A 21999-nucleotide genomic window follows, 5' to 3' on the forward strand; every position below is an offset into this window, starting at 1 on the left:
AGCAAGTTGATCACTGATAATCTCATCTTAACTTGATATTAGCCTCTTTTGCCGAGCAAAGTGAGTTTTCGTAGCTTTCCCTTACTCTTTTAAGAGTCGGGCTGAAAAGTGTATTTCGTGTGTGATGACATTTGTGATGTACATGTTGTGTGATGGTTTTGTAGACATGCAAATATGTGATTCGTTGTATGGTTACTTGTGTATGTATGATGAGTTTGTTTAGGATAGTTGGGTATATATGAAGGATGATAATGCCTTTGAAAGGTTGGAGATGTGGTGGGAAGGCTGCGGGTGACCCTATATATAAACATCAAGGGCCTTTCAAAAGTAGTATCATACGAAGTATATACACACGGCGTTTGGTTATGTGTGGACAATGATGGTCATGGATGATCAATTTATGTGCAATGAATACAAGGAGGGGCATGATGACAATACAAACAGGCATTTTAGTGCTTGATGACATTAAACGGGTACGATACGTACTTGATGAAAATTATGGATGACATGAGAACAATTGAGGGACATTGTGTGCAAGTGTTTGACCATTGGTCACGTTAGATACTTAATTGAAGTCTAAATTCTTGTTCTTTATGTTTGTTTATGTGACGGGTGGCATTGGTACGTGTTCTTGTTCCTTCATTCCTACGAACTCACCAAACTAGTGTTGACATTGTTTAGTACACTTTTCAGCTAACCAAGAGAATCCAAGAGCTTAATTTCATTGCTAGGAGTTGGACTATGACCATGGATCCGGGATTCATTACCCGTTGATGGGACCTCGCTTAGGATCATGAGCCATCTTTTGATATTGTTTTGTAAACTCTTGATGGTTGTATACTCCTTATGTTTTTGTGACATTAAAAACTAATTGTTGGGTTCACGGAATCCTTTTATATTCATATAGTCTCGTTCTACGATAATTCCATCTTGTGTCATGCTTTTCAGTGCACTTCGAGCCTAGCTCGGGGTGTTACAGAAGGTTATTAGACAGATTCCAACAATCTCAAGGAAAAGTTTGTATGAGCAATTTTTGGCTATCACTCAAGTTGGATCGGCTTGAGAATACGTGGCATTGTTTGAGAAACTAGTGGGTCAGTTAATGGGAGTTTCAGAACCAGTCCTGGAAGGAACCTTTATTAAAGGCCTTAAACCAGATCTCCATTCTGCTGTTCGTGTTTTGCAACCTGGGGGGCTAACTCATGCTATAAAACTGTCTATTTCAATTGACGAAAACAGGTTGTTTGGAAGTTCTTTGCAAGGAGGGGATTCCTATCGCCCAACTGGGTCGACAACAAATTTTGCTAACCGTAATATTGGATCATGTTTAACTCGAACTTTTTTATCCACCCCTACAACCGATCGGAAAGGAGGAACTGTATCAATAATGCGACCGGGTCAGTTTAAAAGATTAACAGAATCTGAGATGGAGGAAAAATGATCTAAAGGGCTATGTTTTAAGTGTGATGAAAAGTATGGACCATCACATCAGTGTAAAAGCAAAGCCTTGCAAGTATTATGGGTGGAACCAGATGAGTCAGGGGAAGACGAGTGCTTGGAATATGAAAGTCTACATGAACATCTCGACTCGGTGGAGGTATCTTTAAATTCAGCAAGTGGATTAACATCTCCTCACACAATGAAAATTTGTGGAATCATAGGTGGATTAGATGTGGTGGTACTAATTGATAATGGGGCAACACATAATTTTGTTTCATGGGAGTTGGTGGACAAGATTGGATTAGTTTTGCTGGGAAGTAATTTAGTGGGGGTAAAAATGGGCAATGGAATTATAGAAAGAAGTCAGGGAATTTGCAAAGGAGTCCATATCTCTTTACCAGATATACAAGTGGTAGATGATTTTTTACCATTAGAATTGGGTGGTACTGATGTAATCCTTGGAATGAAATGGTTAGAAACGTTAGGGGAGATGACAGTTAACTGGAAGGAGTTAACCATGGAATTTTATGAGGGCGACAGACGTGTTTTCCTAAAAGGGGACCCGAGTTTGTGTCGTACTTTGGTTTCACTTAAGTCAATAATACGGTCTTTACAGCATGTAAAGAACGGATATTTTGTTGAGTTGAAGCAGATGGAAGAGGAAAACCTGACTATGCAATATCCTATGGATGTCATTCAAAGTTTGTTGGCTGATTTTGATGATATTTTTCACATGCCAAATGGGCTTCCTCCTGAGCGACATCATGAACATTCAATTGTACTTATACAAGATATTGAACCAATAAGTGTGTGTCCTTATCGGTACCCTTACGCCCAAAAAAGTGAGATTGAGAAGCTGGTGAAAGAAATGCTTCAAGCTGGTATCATACAACCTAGCTCAAGTCCTTTTTCTAGTCCAGTGTTACTGGTTAAAAAAAAAGATGGTAGTTGGCGTTTTTGCATAGACTATTGAGCTTTGAATAAAGCTACTATCTTAGACAAGTTTCCAATTCCAGTCATTGATGAATTATTGGAGGAGTTACATGGCGCAACTATGTTTTCGAAGCTTGATCTAAAGTCGGGTTATCATCAAATCCGAATGAAGAAGGATGATGTTCCTAAGACGGCATTTCGAACTCATGAAGGGCATTATGAATTTTTGGTTATGCCGTTCGGTTTGACCAATGCGTCGGCTACTTTCCAGTCTCTTATGAATAAGATATTTCGTCCTTACTTACGCAAATTTGTTTTAGTATTTTTCGACGATATTCTTGTTTATAGTAAGACACTGGAAGAGCACAAGAAACACCTGATCATCATTTTTTCGTGCTTAAGAGAGCATCAGTTATATGCCAATAAAAAGAAGTGTGCTTTTGCTCAACAAAGAATTAAGTATTTAGGTCATGTGGTGTCAAATGATGGTGTATCAGCAGATCCCTCCAAAATTTCAGCTATGTTGGAGTGGCCACTTCCAAAAAATTTAAAGAAATTGAGGGGTTTCTTAGGATTGACAGGGTATTATCGAAAATTTGTAGCAGGTTATGGTAAAATCGCCTTAGCATTAACTGACAAACTGAAAAAAGATAATTTCAGTTGGGATGAAGACGTAACCAGTGCATTTCAGGCTTTGAAGTTGGCAATGGCTAGTATACCAGTTTTGGCTTTACCTTAAAATATCTATTGGAACAACGACTTTTAGCTGAGGAGCATCAAAAGTGGCTTACTAAGTTGTTGGGCTATGATTTTGATATTCAATATAAGCCTGGCATTGAAAACAAGGCTGCTGATGCATTATCAAGACGAGAAGATACTGTAGAACATTGTTTTGTTATGTCAGTTTCCAGGTTTGTAAATTGGGAAGAGATGGGTGATGATTTGTTGAAAGATTCTGAGTTGAATTCAATCAAAGAGGTCATTGTCAGTGGAAAATCGAATGCTGGTGAGTATACCATCCTTGATAATAGGCTGTTTTACAAAAATCGACTTGTGCTACCAAGAACATCAGGATGGATACCACGTCTCTTTAATGAGTTTCATAGTGGAGTTATAAGTGGTCATGCAGGAGCACTAAAAACTTACAAGCGTATGGCTGCAGAATTATATTGGATTGGAATGAAGAAAGACGTGATAAAATTTGTTTCCGAATGTGAGGTATGTCAACGAAACAAATATTCCAACATGGTTCTTGGTGGGTTATTACAACCATTGGAATTACCAGACAAGGTGTGGGATGAAGTCTTTATGGATTTTATCGAGGGGTTGCCAAAATCTAATGGATTTACTACTATATTAGTAGTGGTCGATCGATTGAGAAAATATAGCCATTTTATTCCACTATGACACCCGTATACATCTGCTATAGTAGCTGCTGCATTTTTAAAGGAAATAGTTCGTTTACACGGGATCCCTATATCTATAGTTTCAGACCGGGATCCCTAGTACTTTTTTTTAACCCATTCCCAAATTATCTTTCCCATATATAGGGGTGGGTTATTTATATTACATGCATTAAAAAAAGTACAAAAGTACAAGGTTATTCCTCTTTCTTCCTTTCATCTCCGACCACCACCACCATGATCATCTCCGACCACCACCATGATCCTCCGGTGACGACGACCACCGCCACCACGACTTACACATGTGTAAGTTAACTTACACATGTATAAGGTATATAACTTACACATGTGTAAGTCTCGCCGGAGATGATCATGGTGATGGTGGTGGTGGTGGTCGAGATGATCATGGTGGTGGTTGGCTGTGGTAGTCTCATCGGAGGAAGAGGAGGAAGAACCTTGTACTTTTTTTTAATGCTTGTACTATAATTATCTTTCACCTATGTATATTATATATATATATATATATATATATATATATATATGTATTATATAGGTTAGTTTTTATGTAGCTGTTAGACACCCAAGTTGGGTGTAAAATCCCCCACATCTTGTTTTTTTAATCCATAAAAAGCATGGGGGCCAGACATTTATAGATATATAAAAAATTAGTATGTGAGAGGTTCTACACTCAAGCTTGGGTGTCTAACAGGCACATACTTTATTTTCTCATATAAATATATAAGAGATCAAATGAGAAGGTCGCTTAAAAAGAAAAGAGTAAGAAAGTTGATTCTTATTTTTATTTTATTTTTTGGTTTACTTTTATTTTTTTTTTAGATGAATGAAACTGACTAGACTTATTAAACACTTTTTATCCCTTATTATGATTGATTTCAGTTGATGAAGCTAATTCACTTTTCTTTCATATATTCCACATTGAAATAACTTTTCTATATATGTAAATGACGAAAGAGATTGGAACGTAAACCCGCACGTCCACCTTTTTTTGTCCGTTTTAAATTTCTAATTGTGTAATGTGCTACTATATGTGTATAATTACTCTCATTATGATTTCAATTAGTAAGTTCCATTTTTCATTTCAGATTTTGTATTAAAACTGCCGATTATTTCCTTAAAATTGGGTACTACTTTGTTAGAATCCAGAGCCCTAAAATAACCTGATGATAATCGTAGCTAGTCTACCTCATGGATCCACGATTATGCTAATAAATCTATATATTTGTATGTTTAGTTGACTTCAGAACATAGATTAATTAATATATGAATATGTAATATATACATGTAAAAATATGTAATTATATTTATGGAAGATGATATAATTAATAAATATACCCTGCTTTGAGTTTGTACATATATAATGTGGATTTCACAAGCAGAGTGTACTCTTTTTATCTTTTCTATATATTGGGAGTATCACTTTTTTGTAAAGAACCCTTATTTGTTTCTTTTAGATCATTAGTTACTCTATATAAATATTTAATAACTTATTACCTAGCTAGAATTTAATCAACACTTCTTTTTGTTAGTAACCGTAATTTTGGTTGGTTTTGATGCTAACTTAACTTAGTACACGCAACTTTTAACTATATATTATTGCATTGCGCGCAGATGTCTGATGCTTCTTATAATAGTCCATTCCTATTCGATGGCCATCCAGATTCTACAATTAATTTGGGATCATTTTGTTGAGGCTACGTTGGAAGATGGAACTGCTGCGAATAAATGCATCCATTGTCAGGAAAAAATAAAGAAGTATAACGGTGGACCCACCACACCATACCATATATAGGCACATTAAAGATTGCAAGAAATTAAAAGTCGTTAAGAAGGGTCAGTTAAACTTAAAAATTTCACCTAGTTCTTCGTCGAAGCTTGAAACTTGGAAGTTTAGCATGGCTAGAATGAGAGAGGTAATTATATCTCATATGATTATGATTCACGAGTTGCCTTTTAATTTAGTTGAGTATGACCGACCTCTTTAATGTGGTTATGATGGAATGTAATCCGGCATTTGAAAAGATCACACGTGCAACAATTCGGAAAGATTGTTTTTCAAGTTACGGAATTGGCAAGGAAAGAATCATAAAGTTGTTGAAATCTGCCAACGACCGTGTGAGCATCACAACTGATATTGTGGACATCTCGTCAGAATAAGCATTATATGTAACCTATTTTTTGGTGAACTATATGGGATAAAACAAGCATTAGATAGTGTGCAATTGGATGGGAACGACTATATATATGAAAGCTATATATGGGTGCTACAATGAAAGAAAAATATGACAAATATATATTGGGGTGCTAGTAATATGTTGATTAAAATTGCTGCTGTTAAGTTTTCGATCCTAGATACAAGCTGATCGACTTTGCTTAATTTCACTTTTAAAGCCACTTATTCCAAAGAGCAAACTGATAGTAAAATACAAGAGGTTAAGAATACTTTAGATGTTATGTATAAAGAGTATGTTGAGGCTCATAAAAGTAATGTTGGTTCATCTAGTGGAACTATTGGTGTTACTGAAAGTACAACTTCTAATTAAGAGTGGTCCTAGCTTTCCAACTTCTAGATTTGGTAAGGGTATCAAAACGAACTATGAGCAACATATATATTAGAAGTTCTGAAGCTTTTCTAAGTGATACGTCAGAACTAACCACTTATTTGGATGAAGGAGTGTACAATATTGCAAGGTCAGGGGAATCTTTTAATGTTTTGGGGTGGTGGAAATATAGAATTTTGTCTAAATTAAAATGGCTTCTGATATCTTAGCAATTCCGACCGGTGACGACTGTTGCTTCTGAATCCGCTTTTAGTGCCGGGGGAAGGGTTATTGATCCCCATCGTGCATCTCTAGGAACTGATACGGTTGAGATGCTTATTTGTGGAGCTGATTGGTATCGTCACTACTATGGGCTGCATAAAAAGAATAACAAGGTAATTGCATGTACTTTTGTTTTCGATTCTGATATATGTGTTGTTTTCTTGTGAATTGCGATGACTCATTTGTATCGTTTGATTAATATAGGAAAGTGATGTTTTAATAATTCAGCTTCCATGAGGTTTAACATTTGTCATTTCTTGTAGATAAGTAGAATCTATCCATTGGCTTTATTTGATTATAAAATGGAAAATATAAATTGTACGTTCATAAAAATACGTTGTCTTTATTGTGGTTGAATTTAAGTAAACTATTAAGTTAATATTTTTAATCGATATTATTCATCTAATTGATGCCAAATTTGAACTGTTCTAAACTTAGAATTTAAATTTTGCTTGATACGATGAAAATACTAAGATATAAAAGCAAATTTGATAAGTTGATCACCTATGATGCACCGAAACTTCAAACATGTAGCCGTATCCGTTTCTGAAACTCCAGGGAAACGTTTTCGCGTATGAAACACATATGAAACGTTCCCTTGAATTTTCTACATATACCGAAACGTTTCTTTGAAGTTCCCATACGGTTTCTAATTAATATCAAGGTTTTCATGGACTTTTTCTATTCCCCAAACCCAGACAAGTTATATTATATACAATTTGATCAACATTAATTTTTTTTTATTCCAAAACCAATTATTAAACACTAAACATTCAATGAATGATCACTGATCAAGCATGTATTATACAATTATACATATACAATTATACATAATCGTTCAAGTCTCAAGTATTTCTCTATAAAAAATTGATATAATTTATATTTGTATATATTTTTATTGTCGTACCCGTATCCTAGATTTTTCAGTTTTGCTGTTTCCCATTCCTGTACCCCTTTGCCGTACCCGTTTCGGTGCTACATAGTTGATCACAAAGTATATATTGCATCATCATTATTATTTTTTAATGTTAATATAAACAAGAAAGATAGACGCATTAGCATTTTTCTCCACTAACACAACAAAGACAAATACTACCACGACATCCAGAATACACAATCGGTGATGTGATAGGCGTCATATGGAGGCAATCTTGGGCACAATAGTCTTCAGTACAAGCTCTTGGTGCAAAATCATAAAAATAAGGACACAGTTCATCACCTGCGTACGTAGAAATTAAAGTAATATATTAGCAAGATAAAATAGATTTATATGTGTGTTAAGGCATTTTAGATCAAGATACTTGAATATAAATAATATAAAATAGAATCAGAATATATTACTCAAGGCTTTGCATTGTACTTTGGGCGTAGCAGCATTAATATCACTGATCATAGCAATTGCAAATAGCATGTAAAAGATGAAAAAACTCATATTTTTCTTTACCATTTCTTTCTTTCTTTTGATTCAGATAACAAGATTGAGCATAAAATTAAGTTTATAGATATCCAAGTAATTACTTATGATGGGTTTTTATAATGAATATATTTAATTAGTATGAAAAAACATTTATTATATAACGCTTACATAAATGCTATTTAATTTTAGAGTAAATTACATTTTTTGTCCCTGAAGTTGGCACGTTTTTCACTTTTAATCCCTAAACTTTAAAAATTACAAATTTGACCCTAAAGTTGGCCAATTTTTTCAATAGTCGTCCTTTGGCCTTACGGCGTTAAAAAATGGCCGTTAACGTACGCACGTGCTAGACACGTGAGGGCACTAATGTCATTTCACCTTACACTGAGGGACGAAAAGTGAAAAAAATAGTTACTTGAGGGACGAAAAAGTGAAAAAATAGCTACTTGAGGGACGAAAAATGAAAATCATACAAATAAATTTATTCTTCCATACTTTTTTTTCCGATCATCTCCGATCATTTTTACCGATGGAATTTTCCGACTAGACATTTATTTTTCGATGATACCTAATAAAAACTCGACTTTGAATCCAAATCTAAACCACAAACAAAATCATTTACTTAAATTCATGACATTCAAAACACAACCAATAAAACAAATTATAGTTCAAACATGTCAGTCATTTTTTTTTTCTTTTCTAAATTTTGATTTTAATTGAAGGTGGACGGTGGTGATTCTAGGTGGCGGCGGTGGTTGGTGGTGATTCTAGTCGGCGGCGGTTGGTTGGTGGTGAATGTATACGGCGGTGGTTGGAGGTGACTGTAGATGGCGGTGTTTGGTGGTGATTGTAGGCGGTGGTGGCTATTGTTGATTGTAGTGGCGGTGGCTGTTGGTAATTATAGGCGGCGGTGGCCGGAGGTGGCAGTGGCTCATGGTGGTTATAGACGGCGGTGGCTGGTGTTGGTTACAGACGGTGGTGGCTGGTAGCGGCGACTGTTGTTGGTGGTTATTAGGTGGTGGTGATTGGAGAGGCTTAGGGGTAAAGGAGAAATAAATGTCTAGTCAAAAAATTCTATTAGAAAAGACGATCGGAAAGATGATCAGAAAAGAAAAAATGGAAGAATAAATTTATTTGTATAATTTTCATTTTTCGTCCCTCAAGTAGCTATTTTTTCACTTTACGTCCCTCAAGTAGCTATTTTTTCACTTTACGTCCCTCAAGTAGCTATTTTTTCACTTTTTGTCCCTGAAGTAGCTATTTTTTCACTTTTCGTCCCTCGGTGTAAGGTGAAATGACATTACTGCCCTCACGTGTCTAGCACGTGCGTATGTTAATGACCATTTTTTAACGCCGTAAGGCCAAAGGACGATTATTGAAAAAATTGGCCAACTTTAAGGTCAAAATTGTAATTTTTAAAGTTTAGGGATCAAAAATGAAAAATGTGCAAACTTTAAGGACGAAAAGTGTAATTTACTCTTAATTTTATTATAAATATTTTTAAAAAAATTCAAACATTAAATACAATTTAATCAACATTAACCGTTGTATTTTTGTATATACTATTATTATATTATTACTAGGGGGACCCGTCCGATGGACGGTCATGCGTATAAACGTACACTCTTCTTCCTGTTCTTGTTTTGCATGACGATACTGTTTGCAATGTTGAAAAGTTGTTGTAATATATATTTTCCGTTTGTCATGTACATTACTCTACCAACAGAACAAATCAATTAGGATAATAAATAGATGGAAAAACAAAAGACACAAAGAATACCCTTTTAAACACGAACAGTGTTTTTGGCGGGATCATAGAAGTCGTAACCCATCGTTTCCTTAGGGTATCCGACAAAGATGCACTTTGTAGTTCTGGGTTCAAGTTTGTCAGGCGTATCACGCTTCACAAGTGCCTCACATCCCCAGACTCTTAAGTAAGACAAATTAGGGACATCACCATGCCATAATTCGTACGGTGTCTTGTCAACCTTCTTGGTTGGAACCATATTGAGAATACGTACCGCAGTCTCTAGAGCATAATCCCAAAACAAAAATGGGAGAGTTGTACGGGTCATCATCGATCTTACCATTTCTAGCAAGGTTCGATTTCTCCTTTCAGACACTCCATTATGCTGAGGAGTGTATGGAGGAGTAAGCTGTTAGACAATTCCACATGCTTTAAGATAATCCTTAAACTCTTGGCTTAAGTATTCACCACCTCGATCTGAACGAAGAATCTTGATGGATTTACCGAGTTGATTTTCAACTTCGTTCTTAAACTCTTTGAATGTTTCGAAGACTTCATGTTTATGTTTAAGCAAGTAAACATAACCATAACGACTGAAATCATCCGTAAAAGTAATGAAGTAGCTAGCTCCTTTTCTTGACACATGTCTAAATGGGCCACAAACATCGGTATGGATGAGTCCAAGAAGATCTTTAGCCCTTTATGGCGTATGCTTAAAGGGTTTTCGTGTCATCTTGCCGGAAACACATGACTCGCATATATCAAATGATTCATCATTCAATTTTAAGATCCCTTCACGTTGAAGTCTTTCAATGCGATTTTTGCCAATGTGTGCAGGACGACAATGCCAAAGATTGGTAGAGTCCAAGTCAATCTTGGCTCTTTTGCTAACATTATACATTGAATTATTTGGAACACAATCACGCATATCAATTTCATAAATACCATTAAAAGCAATAGCATCAAAATAATGAACATTATTTTTAGAAACTGAAATACCAATATCATTAAAAACATTAATGAATCCGTTGTCTTTCAACAAAGAAACTGAAATAACACCTCTAGTAATAGAAGGTGCATAATGACAATTGTCAAGAACAATAATTAAACCGGAAGGAAGAACTAAATGAAATTCTCCAATTGCTTCAACAGCTGCTGGTAGACCATTGCCCACTATCAACTCCAAAGCTACGGGCTTCAGTTTCCTCCTTTTCCTAAGCCCCTGTAATTCATTACAGATGTGAGTGCCACAGCCAGTGTCATAAACCCACGATTTACGCTTAGTTAAGGAAAATAATTCAATTGTGAAGATACCTGAAGTACTAGCGCCGCTAGTATTCTTCTTCTTCGAGTTCAACTCGGCAAGATACTTAGGACAGTTCCTTTTCCAATTCCCGACTTCATTACAATGATGACAGCTCTGGTCTTTAGCCGTTGTATCCCTTTTCGTTAAAGGCATTTCATTGCCCTTGGCGATTGATTGTTTTCTTTTCTGGACTTTTCCCCCTTTTCTCGCAAGAACTTGGGGTGTTGGAAATTTCTTTGGAAGCTGTTTTTCATACTCAATTATCATAGCATGGAGTTCAGTGACGGTATTACCCGTCCCATGTAAACGATAATTGCTCACAAAATTCTCAAAGTCTTTAGAAAGTGACTTGAGGATTATTCCAATCATAAATGGAGGAGCATAAGCATTATCCAGCTTTTCCAATTCCTCAAAATACATTTTCAATTTCAGTATATGAGGTCCAACTGGTGTTCCTTGTTTGTGTTGTAGGCTAAGAATTGCTTTATGCAAATCATACAGATATTGCCCTACATCAGCGGTATCGGTTGCACTCAACTCATTAGTTGCAGCACCAATTCCAGGAACAACTGATCTCTCCTCATCAAGGACTTCATAGTTATTTAGAACATTTCTCGGTCTATGAATGAGATCATTTGGATTTTGTCCAGAAAGACTTTTCCTTTCAATCTTTTGCCGAAAAGTATTGGTGTTTGTGGAGGGATTCATCGCCATCTACAAAACAGATTAAGTTCAAAAATCAGTATTTTCGATAATCAATCCTTGAGAAATTAATTACCCAAATGTTTATGGAATAAACTATTAATCTCATCAAGGCTACGATCCAATTGACATGCAACCATTTCATCAGTTGATCTACTAGAAATGATTGCACTCAAAAGGTAAGTGACGATCAGTAATTGCATTACAAGTGCAATTCCAGATAGTATGGGACCTACGTAAGACGCTCGATTCATCAAGCGATCTATCGTAGTCATGTTTTGTCCCATCTTTTGCCACGGGTCAAGGTCTTACCTCTTAACTCGCTTTAAGTCGTCCAACTAAAAACGTGCAAAATTGACCACCACTGTGTACCAGTGAATGGGTTTTGTCATGCAATCGCCTTTTCACCATTGTGTACCAGTGAGTAAAATAACGACCCCATGTGTCCTTGACAAATTGGATGACAATAACTTAAGTTTATTTGGTTATACAATTTGATATGTGATCAAAAAGTTATGTTTAGAAGATTCATGCACATCTTCCAAACATAATATTTAATAAAATCATTTGTATAGTCTTAGCAACACGAGAGAGCTCGGTAGCTCCATTTGAACGCACAAAGAAGCAAGGGCAAAGGTATGCGATAAACGCGATTTAAAAATCCGCCCTTTTAGAAGGCTAGCGCACTCCGGCTTATACCTCTCTTAGAGTTTGTTCAAATGGGTGAGCCGGTGTATCTCAAGGTTGTAGGACTCTAATTTTATTAAAAAAATCTCTTATTTCGATATTGCTTAGTCATGTTTATCGTTTCTCAAAACAATTTTACATCACAATTTATCTCAATAAATATGCAAAATTATAAACTATAACTATTTAAGCATGCAACGAGTTATGGTAGGCCACCTAAACATGTCACTATGGTTTATTAATGTCTAATCCGGCTCCCCCTTCAAAGAAGATGACCACATACATCAAGTTGCCTTGATTGCGTAAGCCTTAAACATGTACAACACAAACAATTATCATATAATCACATAGTTAGCTTTCTGGAAATTCCAGTAGCTTCACGACCTGTTTAGACTTGTTTCTGGTCCGATTCAGATTTCGACCAGAACGACAAAGTTTTAGCTCTATGTGTTGAGAATCTAAATTTCAAAGAAAAGCTTCTAACTCATTACGGATTAAAAGATATGAATTTTTTAGTAAACTGTCGCAAAACAGAAAATTTATACGAAAAATTCACATTGTCACACAATTAGTTTTGCAATTATCTAGCATAATTAACCCTAATGATCAAGATTTCATATCAATATATCTAAGTAAGAATCATGAATGATTTGCATGAAAAATTCATGATTTTTATTTCTTTTTAACAATTAAAAGTAAAGGTACAACATATAATTACATACGATTTATCATATAAACATGTAATTAAATCAAAACTTGGATTAGGAACCCTAAAAAAATTTTTTTTTTTTTTTTATTTTCTGGAAAAATTTTCGAACCATATTATATATATTAAATAAAACCTTTTTCAAATTAAATAGTGTAATTAAATTACAAAATCAATTTAACAATATATATATATAATCGAAAATTTGGAAATCAAGAACCCTAACCCTCCTTCAAGTTTTGATCTTTTGGTAATCAAAAAACATACATAGAAGGCTCGTGATACCACTGTTGGGTTTTATAACTAATTATCACAACAATTCACAAAGCACGCAACGGAAGACAAGATCTATGTAGTTTAACTAATTAACCAAGGAATAGAATTTGTACCTTAATATGGAGAGATTGAAGACAAAATAAGTTTTAACTTAACATCTCTACGATTGCACACTCAACGGTGGAACGTTTGTATGCTAGTACTTGATCACGAACAACCCTTTGCTTAAACCCGAAAATCTAGCTAACCCGAAAACTCCTTTTCCTAGCTATGAAAACCGAAAACCAAAAACCCTTGGGGTTCTTGGTTTCGGTTGAGAGAGAGAGGAGAAAAAGAGAGGAGAAAACCCTATGGATTTAATTGTGTGAAAAACCAAAAACATAGATTTGTATTTATAGGATTAGGAAACTTAATGACCAAGTCTTGGAGGGTTTTGAAGCCCCTAGTCGACCGGCCCCTCATAGAACAATCTAGAGGAGTTTCCTAATTGTTTCCTAATTCCAACTCTTCTCCGTTAAGTCCGTTAATTAAGTACCGTTAACTTTTAACTCTTTTAACGAACCCCCGTTAGATTTTCGTGATCAAATTAATCAATAAATTACACTTAATATATTAATTAATTTATAGTAACATTCACGTTGAGGTGTCACCCCGTAGGCTTAAATACTTTTCGGACATACGTTCATTTTACGTGATTATATTCCAACAGATACGATGGGGATTCATGATCTTACATAATCTGGATAATTACTAAATATAACTAAAGTTTAATGATACGTGAAAGTGATTAATAAATATAATTTGGTGCTAGCGGGATTTTGGTACCCGTACCGATTCGGTGCTCATCAAACAACTTTTGGACTTTCATGTGATTAATAAATATAATACGTGATTAATAAATATAACTAAAGTTTAATGGTACGTGAAAGTGATTAATAAATATAATACGTGAAAAAAATTTTCATTTTTATTTTTTTGACACTAAACTTTTGGGCTCTCATGTGCTCATCAAACAACTTTCACACTATTATGGTTTTACTTTTAAATATTAAATTTTTGATTATTTTCATCCATCTATATATATATATATATATATAAACATTTTGACCATCGTTATGTCTTACATTCATATAATATTTAAAACATTAATATAGTTATTATTTATGTGTCTATACATCTAAGTATCCCTTTAAAAAAAGTTATTGTTATTACTACGGATAGTTGTTGCTTTTAAAGTTTGTGTTCGAATATTTGACATAAATTTAAGTCCAAAACATCATCGTGTAAAATACGTATGGCGCGGCAACGCGCGGGTAAAAATAACTAGTTCAAAATCAATTACAAAATCTTTATGGGGTAAAACAAAACATACAGGTAACTAATGAAGATTATATATATATACGCAAAAGACGCGAGCCCAAAACTTGGCGCTTCAGACACTATGGCTGCGCCTTCATAAGTGCAAAAAAGAAGTCACCAAGTGTCTGTTTTCATCTTGGCACCAGATGTCGAAGTACTTGAAAATGGGGTAACATTGGTACTTAGGGTTTGCCTTTATATGGTTATGTATCTCCAGTACCTGATATTTTCTGATAGACATTTGCATATAAAATCTGCACCATTTTATACTGTAACTTTTTTAGAACGGCCTATATATCAGATATTAATTCACATGTGACTCTCATTGACTAACTATGGATTATAAGCATAATATAATGCATACCCAACATGGCGTTCTTAATCTCTGGACAATGGACATGAGAGAGAAGATCTCTGCGACCACTGGGTTAGCTTTCAGCATACAAAAACAAAGACCTATTTGTTAGTTTGAGTAAAAAGCTAAACACAGGAAAGAAAGCTCATATTGACAATAACAAAGACCTATTTGTTAGTTTTAGAGTCAAAAAAACACAAATAAGAAGGATATGGGGAAAAGGTGATAAGGCTGGTTATAAAGAGTTGTTTCCATTCTTCCATTGATATCAGGCTCTAGTCTTGTTAACCATACACAATTTAATCCCAAGAATTAGAACCAAATGGACTGGTTCAATCTTAGAGCATTTCATACAAACTGTTAGGTAAACCAAACAAATAAACAATATTATGTTACTCTATGTTTCATTAGTTGAAACTTGAAAGTATTTCATTGCTATGCACTTAAACAAGAACAGAAATTGCAGGCTAAATGTATCAGCCCGGAAAAAAGAAAGAAGAAGCTATGTAAAGAATATACAACATACCTAATAACCTTCGATGGAGACTAAAAAAGTATTATTGCGTGTGTCTCAACTGTATAAAGTCGGTATGTTGTTTACCATTTGGGCGGCAACAATATAGATGACAGATGACATGTTCCCATACCTTAATCCTTGAGCCTCGAATACTACAGACTGTTGAGTCGACTAAACAAAACAATGACCACATTTTGTTAATTTCCTACAAAGACCACATTTAAATCATTTTGAAATTGAATAAACTCCTTCCTAATTCCACGTACTGATCGAAAGTTTAATTGAAATCAGAGAACAGAACTTACTTTCCCTGATTGAGCATCTACAAGCAAACATTCTGTGATGTCCCCAAGGACAGCTAATAATTTGCCATCAGGACTAACAGATGTATCCTACATACACGTATAGCTATGAGAATGCAAGATTTTCAAGGTGGCAAAATAGGCTGATTAAGGGGGTTGGGTTGCCAGCTTCACATGTAACTTTTAGTCACCACTCTACTTCTGGACATTTATAGACTGTGTACTAAATAAAATAATGAAATCGTAATCTATTTTTTTTTTTTAATAAAGCGATTTCAGAAGTATGCGTTTAGATAACCATCGCTTTATATAATCAACCTTGAGCCATTAGACCCGTTTCATGTTTACAGAAATTTTTAAAAGTCTGAGAATGACTCGGTCTGATAGCATTTGGTTTATGAGGTGTTGTTTTAAAACAATATCAAACACACGAAATTAGGCATATTTCAAACCAATCATAGACGACTTGTTTCAAAGGCATTCCTGTCCTATATCTATACCCATAGTGATATATATATATATGTATATATGTATATATATAGCTAAGTAAATGGGTAAAAGCCACTTCTGCAAACATTTCAAAAGGAAATGGGGTTTTGCATTTGTGGCATACATACCTTGGAGGTGGCGCATCTGCATTTAAAGTAAAACAACAGTTAGCTACTTAGCTTCCATTAACCAGGAAATATATATTATACACACAGCGAACTTAGTTGGCAGTGTATAGACATCTACATTTTGATGGGTGATTCTCTATCAGTCACATTTCTGGACCTATATTACAACTTAAATAATAAATACACAAAGTCAGCTGCAACAACAGATCTTCCTTGTATTGAAGAACCTGCTCTAGCAATATTTTGAAAAGCTAAAAGTTGATTACATGTACATTTATTCAAAAATAATATGTGCATTACTATGATTTGAAAATCTAAAAGTTGATTATCTGTACATTTATCCCAACAATAATACGCGCATTACTATGAATGTAAATTTATCTTAAGATACATTAACATGATATAAAGAACTATACAAAACTTCAGATAACCAAATGATGTAAGACTTTCTAAATAGCACTCCTAACGACTTATAGCCAAAAAGTCAAAGAGCACAAATGACTGGTAGCGAAAGGGGTAGCGAACAAAGCCTTCAAGAGATTCGACTGCTTTCCTAGTCATAGTGGACCCTTGCAACTCTACATATATATATATATATATATGAAAGTTAATTTTAGTACAAGGTGAAGAAAAAGTACTAAGGAACAACCACCAGCCGTCCGATCAACGCCTTGTACGGATCAGATCAAGCCTTCATCCTCCTTCTTCCTCCTTATCCTGCTGCTGCGACACCTTCATCTTCTCCGGCGAGACTGCCGCAGCCAGCCACCACTTCCTTCTTCTCCGGCAAGACAACCACCACCGGCCACTGTTTTGGTCAAAAACTATCCAAGATAATCATCCTTGAAAACTTAGATCAATTATGTAACCAAACTTTCGTTCGTGAGGTTAAGGGCTTGTAAAAGATGTTTAGATTTAAAGATGCGTATAAAATGAGTATGCTAAATCAAGATTATGTCGACTTAAACAAAAGAAGGTAGTCAAAAGAATTCGCAAACAAAATTATAATGAAATATGTGATGAATAACAATAAAATAAGCAAGATAAAGAAAGATAATCGTAAATAAATGCGGTAAATAAATAGAAAGGATCAAAGAACACCGAGATTTGTTATCGAGGAAAAGCCCTTAATCCTTTGAGGATTGCCGGCATAAAAACCCCGGGAGAAAGCAATCGTCCATGCCTTGTTCTCTTATTAATTATGTTTAAATCGATTACAATAATGGAGCGACTTGATCGATCTTTCTACGTAAAGTAAAGTGTGTTGTGTGTTTGCAAATGATAGCTGGAAAATAAGTGAGTGAATCGTGAATAAATGAGTTGTGTCCGTCCTATGATCGATCAGGTCCTCGTTTATATAGAGCTGCTAAATAACTAATAATCCGAAATTGCAGGGATCTTCCTGGTCTTCTTCAAGTGAACGTTGGAACATATCTTGACTGATATTGTAGCCGTGTGAAGATATTCTCCTCGTGTTGAAATCAGCTTGAAGTCCGATTATGATGGCAGACTTATTCTTCCTTGCGTGTTGATCAAATAAGACATGTGTTTAATCTCTTTATACCGTTAGAGATATTTTCCTTATGCTTGACATCAAATAACCTGCATAATATTCTCATAGAAACAATACTCGGAATATATCGTTAGTGATATATCAAGATATGTTAAGATCCTGAAGGTCCATGATCTCAAGGTCCCAAGATAATGAAACCTGAAATTTCATCCATAACAACCACCATCATCTCCAACCACCCAGCGACGGTGACGGCAGCAAGGGCTTCGCCCGTTCCGTAGCAAACTGTCACCATCCTTGGATCGTCGCCCATCAAATCCATACGATTCCCATATGCGTCCATTGACGGTTAGTTTAGAATGGATGAGGGCCTCTGGCCCGTACCGTAAACACCCAAAAACGAACCTGATTTTCGCCGGGAAGTTAACTTACACATGTGTAAGTCTCGCCGGAGATATCGCCGGAGGTGGCGGCGGTGGTTGTTCGCCGGAGAAGAAGGAAGAAGGAGGTTGTGTGGCGGTTGCCGAAGAAGGTCGCCGGAGATGAAGGAAGAAGGTTGTACTTTTTGTACTTTTTCAAACCCTTATACTACAAATAACCCACCCTATATATATATATATATATATATATATATAGGTAAAGGTTCATATGATAACCATTTAAATTGGAAGAACCATGAGAACCACTATATTATAACTCTTTCTTTTTAGCTGGACCTCTCACTCTTTTGGGGTACACATGGCCTTACCTAACCACTTAAGCAACTATAAACAAACTCTGACCTATACTTGGCATTTTTAGTATCCGTTGCCACAACTTGTCTTTATGACATTGTAATGGTTTATGAAAAGAAACTAAGCCATCAATTTCTGGTGTTATTATCCATTTGACCACTACCTGAAAATCCTGAAAGAAAGTAAGAATATAAATGATACCTTCTAAACGTTTATTCCTCGATTCATTCTACTTCCGGCCTTTTAGGATCAACAGTCTAAAATCTACTGGTTGCCTTGCTGCCTATGGCTTTGTTGAATGTTGAGGTATCCAGTATCCATCTTCATGTCTACCTTTATCGTCGTATCTGATCTAGCTACATTTGATATGATCATATCAGTTTTCCAGTTTTTGTCTCTACAAATTCTACATGCTTATAGTAATTTTTTTCTCTAGTTATTCTAGATTCTTTTTTAGCGAAATTATAGTAGCAAACTTTCCACACACTTTAGTTGTATCACTATGGCAAATCAAACATAATTTACTTAATGTCAACAACAAACATCATATTTTTTGTAAGGGCATGGTGTCATAAATATTTTTGATTGAAGCATCGGTCTGAATACCGTATGCATTATAGCATTTTTAAAGCTACAGAAGCTAATTTCAAGAGGTTAGGCTGACATAAGCTTAAAAATAGTAGGATGACCTACTACACAAAATGTTCCACATCTTTAACAAACCGATCCGAATTTAAACCTAACAAAAGAGTCAACGTGCCATATAAGCAAGTATGACCAAGTTCAGTATAAGTGATCAAACATGCTGACTATTTTCTAAAGACCTGTATAGTCAGGAAGACTTTCCTTAAACCCCTTAGGTGCAAAAACCAACCACACTACTGTTATATTTACTTTATATTAATCTGTGTGATGTTTTTGACAGTCTCATTTTTCAAACACATTTCGACGGCAGCATAAAAGAGGAAACAAGCCAAACAGGTTTAAATTTTTATCGCACTTAAAACCACCTTTACCATTTTACTCAAAATATTAATTAGTACTAAAATGATTTTGTATAATTATAATCAGACACTAAGACCCGTTCAACATTAGAAGGTTTGGTTTAATCGAAATGGAATTACAATTTAATAGTATTTTGATATTTTCAGGTTTTATGTTCAAACTTAAAAGAATCTGAAGGAAGCTTTCTTAAATGGCTTCAGGCGTGGATTCTAATCGATATGAGCCATTAGTAGCAGCTTCACGATTTTTTCGTTTATTTGCCTAATGTTTATGGGAAAAATTTTATATAGACAGGCCAAAAAATACGTAATTCTCAACATGGACCAATGACTAACTCGCACATTTGACAACCTCTATTCATGATCTATAAGATTCCCAAACCTTTTAAGCATGTAATGCTTTAAAACCAAAAGAAAGTAACATTTTTCATTAGACTACATAAGGCTCAGACTGTTTTCAAGACAAATGAACATCTAGGGAGCTTTACACTACCTTTGAGTATGAGACTCTGCCTCTGTCAACATGTCCCCATAGAATGCTAACCAAACCTTGCACATGTATATCTGCGGACCAAATTTGGACCCGGGGCACCTAAACCTCTGCATAAACAAATTCCACATATCAGTAATCACATGCAATTAGATCTACATGAATGGATGCCACATTGCCACCTGCGTTACGTAACAGATGTAAGTAAGATTCTAATAAGCGATGAATATCATACTGCCTAAGAAACTTCATGGGAGCGAAACTATACTCCCAAAAATGGTACCGCCAATGAACCACAGCAAGGATTTGTGATGGTGCTGATGGTCATTAAAAGAAAAAAGTGGATGCATGGAAAAACAGGCAGTTATTAGATAAAGTTACGGGCAATCTAGATATTGTTTTGTTTACCAAGTGAAAGTGGGTGCACCCACTGCCCTTGATTTTTTGCATATCTCTTATATTATGATTGGGTTTTAGTCCGTATATATCATGAAGGAAAGGACAGACAGAAAATGCAGTTAAGCTTGCCTACACCATTAGTCATTAGATCGTGATGCAGATTTTAGCACCAGTAATGATATCATTTCTCTGGTCCCTTTAATGTTAGATGATTTGTGGCTTGAGTAGTGAATAAATTTGAAGAGAAAAATTATATAACCAGTTACCAATTAGATGCCTAGTCGACTTACATACATATACAATCAACGACATTGTTTCTATAAGGGAAGACCTAAAGGGAACTGCATGATGAACTGTCTTAGATGAATTTCCATCATGGATGCCATTGCTGGCACAATGTAATTTCATATGAAAGGAGAAAAAAAAAAACTAATATCATATCAGACGAAACCACATAGTTCAGATACATCACAATAACCTGTCAAAAAATATTTACAAAAATACAAATAGAGTTGAATAATCTATAAAATATAATAATATTCTATATAAACCTATCCCAAAACAATATCAATTTCACCATCTTGAAAATTTAAAATTCATGTTCGATTACAAGAAAAATTATGAATTACCAATTTGAAAAGTTACACGTTTTAAAGCAACGATGACCTGAAGTGTACCATCATGCCACTCTTTCAAGTTGCTTGAACTTGTAGTCCTATCTTAGAAACTGAGAACTACTTGGAGATTGCAGCCTACTTTCAAACAACCGAAGAACATGGATAAATATCTACTGTTGTTAATTAAAATCACCCCAACGATAAACAAAAACAAAAATCAGAGAAGATGATTATCATGTTCAAATACAACCTCTTCTTTGAGACATAACATCAAACACCTTGAGAGCAAAAAAAATCTGAAAAACTAAAAGAAGAAGATGAATCCATGGATTGTCTTTTAATGGCCATTATCATAATCTACGTCCTTCGTTATCTGAACATGTAATATGATTACTTTTCGTACAAATACTTTCAATTAACTCAACCGGAAATTTTAAGTTCAATGAGATAGAACGTATGCAATGAGAAATAATGAGGTACATGGATGAATGAGTAAGTTACCTAACTGATAATGTATATAGATATAGATATAAGGTGGCATGAACGGTTCTTATCAAGAAGCCAAAAAGGCTGGCACTCATTATTGATTGAATAATACTTCATTCATTTATATCTAATACAAAGATATATATACA

At 35.0% G+C, this 21999-nt stretch overlaps 1 protein-coding gene across 1 annotated transcript; it reads left to right on the top strand.

Annotated features, from left to right (window-relative positions):
- The first annotated feature begins 1102 nt into the window (after positions 1-1102).
- On the top strand, positions 1103-6853 carry LOC122587997. The gene is made up of 6 exons (XM_043760143.1): positions 1103-1378; positions 1493-2321; positions 2439-3086; positions 3140-3591; positions 6565-6729; positions 6821-6853. Exons 1-6 carry the CDS (start codon positions 1103-1105, stop codon positions 6851-6853), a joined length of 2403 nt encoding a protein of 800 aa, XP_043616078.1.
- Positions 6854-21999: the final 15146 nt, after the last annotated feature.

The sequence above is a fragment of the Erigeron canadensis genome, chromosome 2, assembly GCF_010389155.1.
Source record: "Erigeron canadensis isolate Cc75 chromosome 2, C_canadensis_v1, whole genome shotgun sequence".
NCBI lineage: Eukaryota > Viridiplantae > Streptophyta > Magnoliopsida > Asterales > Asteraceae > Erigeron > Erigeron canadensis.